At 50.7% G+C, this 9764-nt stretch overlaps 1 protein-coding gene across 1 annotated transcript; it reads right to left on the bottom strand.

The window, feature by feature from the left end:
- Positions 1-2637: 2637 nt before the first annotated feature.
- LOC123350259 lies at positions 2638-7622 on the bottom strand. The gene is made up of 2 exons (XM_044988750.1): positions 7476-7622; positions 2638-3538 (listed from the first exon to the last, which is right to left on the bottom strand). Exons 1-2 carry the CDS (start codon positions 7574-7576, stop codon positions 3034-3036), a joined length of 606 nt encoding a protein of 201 aa, XP_044844685.1. The 5' UTR covers positions 7577-7622; the 3' UTR covers positions 2638-3033.
- Between the last annotated feature and the right edge of the window lie 2142 nt (positions 7623-9764).

Genomic DNA, 9764 nt, shown 5'->3' with positions numbered 1-9764 from the left:
CTTATTGTCCTTTCTCTTCTCTGAAGCATCTCCAGCTGAGGTTCAGGAGACAAAAAGACTGTGTGGATGGAAACGCCAAGCTATTTCTTTTTAAGATGTAGAATTTTCTGGCTGCTCCCCAGACTTGGAATATTTTTTATTAACACCATGTAATGGAATCTTATAACTTTACATACAATGTTGCTACTCACATTTTATCAGGACAGTCATGGGTGGCAGATATCATAGGCTGGGGAAGGCTGTGCCTCCCTAAACAGCCTGGTGTGGCCCCGTCCATGCTCCACTCCCAGGCTCCCTCCTGCCTACTGTTCCCTTCTGTGGCAGGCTGGGGGCTGCAGTGCACACAAGACCCCCAGGCTGAGGCCATGTCACACCATGCCGCCCATCCTCCCGGTGCTGGGACCATGGTGTCCGCCCCGGGCTCCAGGGCTGGGAATGCTTTGGTCACGTCGCCTGCCCTGCACTGACGCTGGGGATGCTCCAGCCGGTCGCCTGCCTGGAACTGGGGGTGCATGGGAGGGCTGGGGGTGTGTGCTCCAGGCTCCAGCAAAGGAGGGGGGCATAAGAGTGGGGCCTTGCACAGAGGGGGAGGGGCTGGGGGCTAGCCTCCCCCAACAGCATGTTCACCCATGAGGAAAATATTGACCAGTGAGTTATGAGTTTTCAAATTTTGTACAAAGATTAATACAACAGTGTGAAAATGGTGAATACAGGGTACAGACCGCCACTGGGGTATGATAGAGGTCTATAAAATCATGAATGGTGCAGAGAAAGCAAATAGGGACGTGTTATTTATCAAATAGGGAAGGGTTTATCTTTTTCCTAACACAAGAACTAGGGGTCACCCAATGAAATTAATAGGCAGCAGGTTTAAAATAACAAAAGGAAATACTTCTTCACACAACATACACGCAACCAGTGAAACTTGTTGCCACGTGATGTTGTGAAGGCCAAAATTATAATGGGGTTCAAGAAAGAATTAGATAAGTTCATGGAGGATAAATGGCTACTGTGGCATTACACCCCCTATTCTTAATAGCAATATTGTTATGATATGATTATGGTATAACTATAATGTATTTTATGCAAGATAGGTCATGTAAGATATAATTGAAAATATTATAATTCACTGAATATGATTATCCTATTTGTATGCATGTATCATTGTGGTATCTAAAGGTAGGAATATTGTCTATGCTTCTATTACAAATGTGTTTACACTTGGGGAATGCTCACTAGACAGAATGAAATCAATCTAGATAGCTGGCTGGAAAGGGCCATTAGCAAGAATAGGTCTTAGAAGAAGCTAATTTCCCACCCACCAGGACCCTTCCCGAGGATGCTACAAACAGCCTCTGACTCATGGCTGCTTTGACATGACCAGGTCACCTGGTACAGGACTCCATCCATACCAGTGTTTTTCCACTCACTGGCATGGAAACAAAACTGGGAGACAAAGGGTTCCCACCATATGCAAAAGCTATTTAAGGCAGAGGAGTGACATCATCGTGGTTCTTCACTGACTCCCTGCCCAAAGGAGATGCTTGGAAACACCTGAGAAACAAGGACTGAACTGGGGGAGAAGTGTTGGACCCAGGCTAGAGGCATTTCTGGCCTGTGAGAGAAATACCTGCGGGTTTAAGCTGCAAGCGTGTGCAGCTTGCCCTCAAGAATCTCTACAAACTGCCTAAATCAACAATTAGGGTGAGAATCTGCTACTTATATCCCATCTCTTTAGTTTATTAAGCTTAGACTGTGTTTTTGTGTATTTGGTAGGTAATCTGCTTTGATCTGTTTGCTATCCCTTATAATCACTTCAAATCTATCTTTTCCAGTTAATAAACTTATTTTGTTTTGTCTAAAACCAGCGTGTGAAAATCATAACCGGGGGCAGAAAGCTGTGTACATTCCTCTGCACATTGAAGGAGGGGATGAATTTCATGAGCTTACGCTGTACAGTTCCCTGTGCAGTGCAAGACGGTATAATTTTGGGCTTATCTCCCAGAGGGGGGTGTTCACTTGAGTGCTTGGGCAGTTCCTTAGCTAAAGTATTCCCATGCAGAGCTGATCTCAGTCTCTGTATGTTGCTTCAGCTGGGGGTGTCCCTACCTGTGTGTGTGCTGGAGAGGACTTGGGGGCCTGTTTCAGCAGGACAGTGTAAGGGAGCCCAGGCTGGTGGGTCAGGAGAGCTCAGTGGTACCCCAGTTCCAGGTTGCACCCTCAGGGAATCCTTCATAGCTACTAGTCAAGATGGTCAGGGACACACCCCCATGCTCCAGGTCTCCCTAAACTTCTGACTGCCAGAAGCTGGGAGTGGACAACAGGGTGGATCACTCAAAATTGCCCTGTTCTGTTCATTCCCTCTGAAGCATCTGGCACTGGGCTAGATGGACCATTGGGCAGATGCAGTATAGCCATTCTTACGTTATGATCTTATCTAGTTATCCCTTTCTTTTGGTTTCCATTACAATGTATAATTGTTATTTAAGTTGCTTAGCCAATTATATTTTACCTAGCAAGCACACATGCAATTAAAAACAACCTTATACAGCTCTACCCAAAGGCCAAGCTCTTTAACATATTTCCACTTACAAGAAGTTTAGCTCTTATTTGCTAATAATTCTATGCGATCTTTTGTAGCATTACTTTTTGCAAAGCTTTCTGGGAGTTTTATCACCATGATAAATGCTTACACTTCAGGTCTTCATATGCCAACACCTGTTATTTCTGAGGTTAAAAAATAAGCAAGAAACAAAACTTTTTTTACAAAATGATGATAAAATGCTGGAGGCCTGGGTACTGCCCAGCCTGGGTAGCCAGACATGCCCTAGTCACTAAAAATAGCAGTGTGGACACTGTGGCATGAGCAGCAGCTCAGGCTAGCTGCCTGAGTACCTACCCGGGAGGTCAGGTGAGAGTGCACTTGGGTGACTAGCTCTTCCCACCACCCACACCGCTCTAGCCATTCTTAATGCACTAACTCAAGTAGAGCTAGCACATCACTGTCTACTCAAGCTGGGAGAAAGAAAGTCACTATTTCCCACCAGCAGCCCCCTTGTCTGGCACATTGGGCCATTTCCCTGGGCTGCCTGAGCAGGCAGTGTAGGGCGGGCAGGGATCTTTTTGCTCAATCTGTATTTTAATGATGGATTTTTTTTGCTTGGACATAGTGGCCTTCACCTGGATCTTCTCATTGGTCACCTCCAGCTTGCCATCCAGATCCTCGAGCTTCTCTTTCCTGTAGGACTCGCACGTATAGAGTGGGACCTTGCTGTACATATAATGGTACAGGTTCTCCATGCTGTCAAAGTGCTTCCTGCCAGCAAAGAGCTCGATGGCAAACTCAGTGTTGTAGAGAATGTGGTCGAAGGGGTTGGAGAACATGATGGCCAGGGTGAAGGCGTCGGACTCGTAGCTCAGCACCCCGACGCTCCCGCGGGCCGTGTAGCTTGTTTTCACAAACACACAGCTCTCAGAGGAGCCGGGGTGGATCTGGGGCACAGGGTCTTTCCTGGCCCGGCCGCTGAAACAGTAAGTCCTGAAGGAAAACAACACAGGGTTCCTTCATTACACAACATCCCGAACAATAATTAATAACTGCGTCCCAGCAGCAGGGGAATCCTGACCCTAGGGGATGGGGTGGGTCACAGCCTAGCAGCTCTTAAGCAGAGGGGATGCACAACAGGTCACTGGACAAGAGAGCACAGCCCCACCTCAGCCAGGGCAGCGGGGTCTTTCCTGCATGATCAAGGCACAAGGTAGTGGAGATAAGGTAAGCGGGGCAGGGCTGGCCCCCACCCTCCCACCTGATCTCAGCTGGGCTCTGCCTCCCCCACTGCCCTACTCCCCATCCACACAGCTGCAGCCTGCCTGGCAGGCCCAGATTAACTTTTTGTGGGCCCAATGCCAAACATATTTGTGGGCCCCCATTGGTGAAAGAGGGCATGTGATGGGGGGCGGTCCGCAGAGCGAGGGGCCGGTTGGGGGCAATGAGGCGCAGCGGGAGTGGCCTCTCTCAGCCCAGCACAAGGGCACTGTTTACAAACCCACAACTGCAAGACACACACTGGCCCGCCCAGCTCTGTGCTGCCAGCGTGTCCCTTCCACACTGCCCCCCTGCCCAGTGCCCTGCCCTTATGCCAGTGCCCCCTCACTCAGAGACTTCCCCCACAGAGCCCTATGCCCAGCACCCCCTGCCCAGAGACTCCTCCCACTGACCTCCCACAACTGCACAGCACCCTGCACACCATACTCCCTTCTCAGGCTTCCCACCCACAGATCCCCTACTGTCCAGCACCCCCTTCACAGTCCCACCATCACAGCTGTACAGCGCCTCATATTCCTGAGGGAATTCTGCATCAAATTCTGTGCATAATATTTTAAAATTCTGATTTTTTTTTTACAAGAAAAAAATGTGGAAACTCCACCATGGCAGTGCGGAGCACAGGCCACTGGCTGCATGGAGGTGGGAGATCACCCTGCAGCCTCCCCTGGCCCCCCGGGACAGGAACTTGGCAGTGAGGCTGAACCTGACCCTGAGACAGCACAAGGGCCAGGCCTGCCACGGAAACACCCTGGGCCCTGCCCCTTTTGTGCCAGGCGCACCAGATGTGGGCAGGGAGGCTCAGCCCGGCAGCAGGATCCAAGTGCAAATGAACTTAGTGTGGGGGGATCCAGATGGGGGTAAGAGGGTTCGGGGGGGGGTAAGAGGGTTCTGGGGGGGCAGTCTGGGTGCGGGCAGCTCAGTGGGGGATCTGGATGCACAAGGAGGTTCCAGGTGAAGGGGCAATGGGAGTCTGCAGGGGGGACCAAGTGAGAGTGGTTGGAGCTCAGCGGGTGTAGAGGAGTCTGGGTGCAGGGATTCATTGGGGTGGGGGTGTAGGTGGTTGGGGCTCAGTGGGGAGGGTGTCTGGGGGGGGACTCATCAGGGTGTTAGGACAGATGCAGGGGAGGTGGGGCTTGTCAGGGTGAGGGTTGGATGGGCCTGCTTAACAGGGGAGCCCCAGCTGCTGCCAAGGGGATCTGCATGCTAGGCCCCCGTTTCCCCTATCTCAGGAATCAGCAACCTTCGGCATGCCCCATGGCTGACCGGACCATTTTGTTTACTTGCCGCAACTGCAGGTTCGACCGATCACGGTTCCCACTGGCCGCGGTTCGCCACTCCAGGCCAATGGGGGCTGCGAGAAGCCGTGGCCAGCACATCCCTTGGCCTGTGACGCTTCCTGCAGCCCCCATTGGCCTGGAGCGGCGAACCGCGGCCAGTGGAATTGCGGACGCGGCCAGTGGAATTGCGGACATGGCCAGTGGGAGTGCATACGCAGCAGGTAAACAAAACCGGCCCGGCCCGCCAGGGGGCTTACCTGGCAGGCCATGTGCCGAAGGTTGCCAATCCCTGCCCTATCCTCTTCTCTTCCCCATCCCATGTCCCTTCCCCACCACTCTGTCTCCTCCCCATCCCACCCCCGTCCTTCCCCACTGCCTCTGTCTCTGTGCCCTGCCTCCCCCCTCCCGCGGGCACTCGCTGTTGTGCAAAATGAAGGATGGCTCCCAGCACAAGAAAGGGAGCTCAACCAGCACTAGGACCCAGAAGGTGGTGTCCAGCTGCAAAGTCCAGGGAGCTGAGCAGCACCCTTTTTTCAGCTGGGCTGCGCAGCTCTGCGGTCACAGAATAGGTCTGCTCGTTCCACCCCTCTCCCCAAGGCCCCGCCCATGCTGCGGCTCCGCTCTTCCCCCTCCCTCCTGCCAGCAAACAGCTGATCAGCGGCAGGGAGGTGAGGGTGGGAACGCAGCGAGCTGTGAGAAGAGGCAGGGGAGGGGGAGCTTGGCTGCCCTACTACAGCAGGAGCTTCAGTGCCAGCAGCACCAAGCTTCTGACCCCCGCAGGAGAGAGCAGGGGGGGCAGAGAAGAGTGGGCCTGGCCGAGGCCCCCCTGGAGTGTGGGCCCAGCGCCATGGCACCAAATCTGCTACTGCTGCCGGGGGGGAGTGCCTGCTGCAGAGCCTGGGCTGAGGTGCTGGAGCCCAGCAGCTTCCTGCAGGCTCCAGGACTGGGCAAGGAGGAGCCCTCCAGCCTCGGAGATAGCAGCAGCCAGGCTAGAACTAAGGCAGCAGGAGGAACCAGAGCTGCCCCTCTGGGGCTGCACATGAGAGGGCTGGGCGAGGGGGGCTCTAGGTGGCAGGGTGTCACTTGGGGATCTCTGGGTTTTTACTGGGTGGCAGGAAGCTCTGGGCATCAGAGTGTTTACTTGGGGGGAAAGAAGGGGGTGTCTGGGTGACAGAGTTTATATTGCAGTTCTGGGTTTCCCTAGAGAGTAGGGGACTCTGGGTGGAAGGATTTTTAGTGGGGATCACTGGCTGTCACAGTTTTGTAGGGAGTCTCATCTGGGCTGAGTGTGTAATGATCTGACTGTCAAGGGGAATTTAATATGGTTGAGGTGGTGGCCAGTTGGTGGAGTGACCTTCCTGTCAAAATTCCCCTCGGGGGTTTGATTTTGAATTTGGTTGTTTTCTCACAGCTTTGTTGCTAATGTGGATGAACGCCAGCTGCTTTCCTTTGTTATTTGATGTACAGACCAATGGGTTAATAAAAAACACCTTTGTTTCAATAAATATATTGAGCTACTTTGGGGCTAGTATTTAAGTGATGTTGGGCTATTAATGCAGTAGAAATCTGGTAACCCTGAAAACGTTACATGGTCCTGCACATTATGTTATTAACTAAAGCGTTCAGGACCGTACTCAGACACACACACATCATACGGCTGTGTATGAGTGAGTATACATGCACATGTATGTACGTGTTTGTGTGACTATGTGCGGGTGTATACGTGTGAGTGTACATGACAGACACATACATACATGTTTGTGGAGGTGACATAAATACACTGAATACCTTTACATTACATCACAGGCTTATCGCAACATCATCTGCCCCCAGTTCATCTCCCTGGGACTTAGACTTTCCAACATCTCAAGAAGCTTTCAGGAGCTGTTTCTTCTCAGATCAACTAGCCAGGGAAACATTTCCTTCTTCTCCCTCCCCCTAACAAAAGTGTGATTTCCCTCCAAACACCCCTAACCCTAGTCCTGGACACATTACATAAGATGTCCTTGCTGGAACGTCCATTACAATCTTGTGCCTCTACAGGGCTAGAAACAGCAAATTCAGCCCCGAGGGCAGTGGGATTTGCAGTGACCCAAAGGGACATACATCACTCACCCAATATGTAGGGGAGAGAGAGAGAGAGAGAGAGAGAGAGGAGGTAAATGGGGATAGATAGATAGATAGATAGATAGATAGATAGATAGATAGATAGATAGATAGATAGATAGATGATGGGATGTATGGGGACGGATAGACAGACAGACAGATATTCAGTAGCAGACACATACCCCACACCCTGGCACATCTGTATAGACACCAGCTGCAGGCTGACTTGGGAAGCCACATGGAGGGGGCTGTGGAAACCTGCTCACCTGGGGTACTCGAGGGTCACATCTCTGGTGTTGTTGGTTATCTGGATGCCCACACACCGGCCTACATCCATTAGCGCAATCAGGTCTTCAATGTTGGTCATCTCGCAGCAATGAGGGATTGTTCAGCAGCAGCTCCTGCAGAGCACCACCAGCCAACTCGCTGCCCTCCCAGGCCCCAGCCAAGCATTCAGGACCAGCACCAGCTGTGTGTGCTTCCTGCTAGCTGAGGTGCAGCGCACGCTTTGCCTGTGGAGCAGGGTCTATAAATGACAGTGGCAAGATGTGAAGATCTTTAGTCATCAGGGTTTCTGCAAAAGGAAGTCCTGTCTAACCAAGGAGGGGGAGGGTCCTCATATTCGAGAAATAGAAATCATTTTCTGGTAAGCCACTTCTCCTGCTCCTTACACTACCCGTATAGTGCAGGATGGGAGCCCGGGCATCTCTGCAGGCAGCTCAATAGGCAGCTACAGGCACAAAGCAAACCTGGTCCTGGATGGACATAGGGAATGGGATGGCGAATATGCTCATGCTATTATCAAAATCAATGGGGGAGCTACACCTGGGTCCTGTGTGCAGAAAAGGAGAAGAATGATGCAGGAAAAGGAAAAACCCACCTCCAAAGAGAGCTTGGAAAGACAGGGGTAGTCCTTGCTGGAGCCGTAGGCGTAACTAGCAGTGTGAACCAGAGGCTGTGAACCAGAGTAGGCCTGGCCTTGGCAGAATAGCAACAAACCAGGTATTGGGTAACCACGTAAGCATGTTCCTGACCAAGGAGTATGGTACAGGAACACGTAACTACCTACATAAACCCCTCTCTCAGAGATGGTACAGGAATGCACCCATCCTTCATAAGATAAGGATGGGATGACAGGACAATGGACGGGGATGTTTTTTTGAACTCACTGGTACAAGGTGGAGGGTTGGTAACTAGCCACGCCTGGCATGGAACACGTAACTTGTTTGTATCACGGGTAGAAAAGGAGAAGTCATAGGTGGGGCATCTTTGGCCAACCAAGGGGGCAGCGTCCTGGTGCATTGACTGGGGCATGGGTCGCTTGCAGGTTTAAACGAGTGTAAATGGTGGATTCCCTGTAACTTGAAGTCTTTAATTCATGATCTGAGGACTTCAGTAACTCAGCCAGAGGTTAGGGGGCTGGTACAGGAGTGGATGGGTGAGGTTCTGTGGGCTGCGATATGCAGGAGGTCAGAGATAATCGTGATGGTCCCCTCTGGCCTTAAAGCCTATGAGGCTACGAAACCGAACTGGTACCATTGTCGTTGGCATACATGTGTTCGGGTACCTGTAACTGTGAAGCAAGGGCACTAGGACCATGCTTCGTCGACAATAAACCTTTTCTACCAAACCGAGCCTGTGGTCTCTCTTAATGAGTCATGTTGAGGTCTGCTGAATTAGCAGGCTGCTCTCTGCTCGTGCAGCTGACACCGGAGCTCCAAGAACAGCAGCCCTGAGCAGCTGTAAGAGCTTATCTCATTGTCTTTTCTCACTGGAAACTCCCCGCTAGGGTAGAGTCAGACAGAGGAACACATTTTACTGGCCAAGTGTTCCATACGGACCTCAATCATTAGGGATGCTAGAGAGAACAAATTGCACCATCAAACTAATGCCCAGAAACTGGTAGACGCTAGTGGATGCAATTGAAATACTCTGATTCCACTCATTTTAATGGCACTCAGGGCAACTCCTGCTGCCTCCAGAGATCATACACCCTTTGAGGTGATGACTGAGCAAACCATGTGAATTCCAAAGCATCTTTTGTGGCATACCAGTGGCACACAGATAGAGGGAGTCAAACTGGAAACCTATCTGCAAGCATTACAAAAACATTTGAATCAGGTTCTCTTGCAGGTAGCTGTTAAATTGGGAAAATCCAAACGGAAGGTAAAAAGTTATTTTGATAAAGGCCAAAGAGAGAATGCTTGGAAAATTGGAGATCAGGTGGTCATATGCTGTACCAGAACACAATTTATGTAACCAATGAACTTGGAAACACTATATTATGAATAGATTCAGGGCCTCTGTATACAGAATCAGAAACAAAAAAAAGGTAAATAAATTCTATCATGTTAACAGAATTAAAGCTGTACCAGAAAAGAAATATTTTTCTACAGGCAGAAGAACCAGAGATGTTAACAACGAAAGAGGAAGTAAAGGATGAGAGAGATTGGGAAAAGAAAGAAAAATGCATGACTTAACAACATTGATACTGTATTACTGCCTTAACACTGCACTTCAAACCGAACAGACAGTTCCAGTACAACAAGAAACAA

Source organism: Mauremys mutica, chromosome 15, assembly GCF_020497125.1.
Source record: "Mauremys mutica isolate MM-2020 ecotype Southern chromosome 15, ASM2049712v1, whole genome shotgun sequence".
NCBI classification, from domain to species: Eukaryota; Metazoa; Chordata; order Testudines; family Geoemydidae; genus Mauremys; species Mauremys mutica.
Note: the sequence above shows the minus strand (reverse complement) of the source record. Positions and strands in the feature narration are given on the sequence as shown.

Coding starts and splice junctions, on each gene's coding strand:
- LOC123350259 (XM_044988750.1), bottom strand. CDS start 7,576: ATGACCAACATTGAAGACCTGATTGCGCTAATGGATGTAGGCCGGTGT. Junction 3,539..7,475: donor GTGACCCTCGAGTACCCCAG/GTGAGCAGGTTT, acceptor GTTTTCCTTCAG/GACTTACTGTTTCAGCGGCC.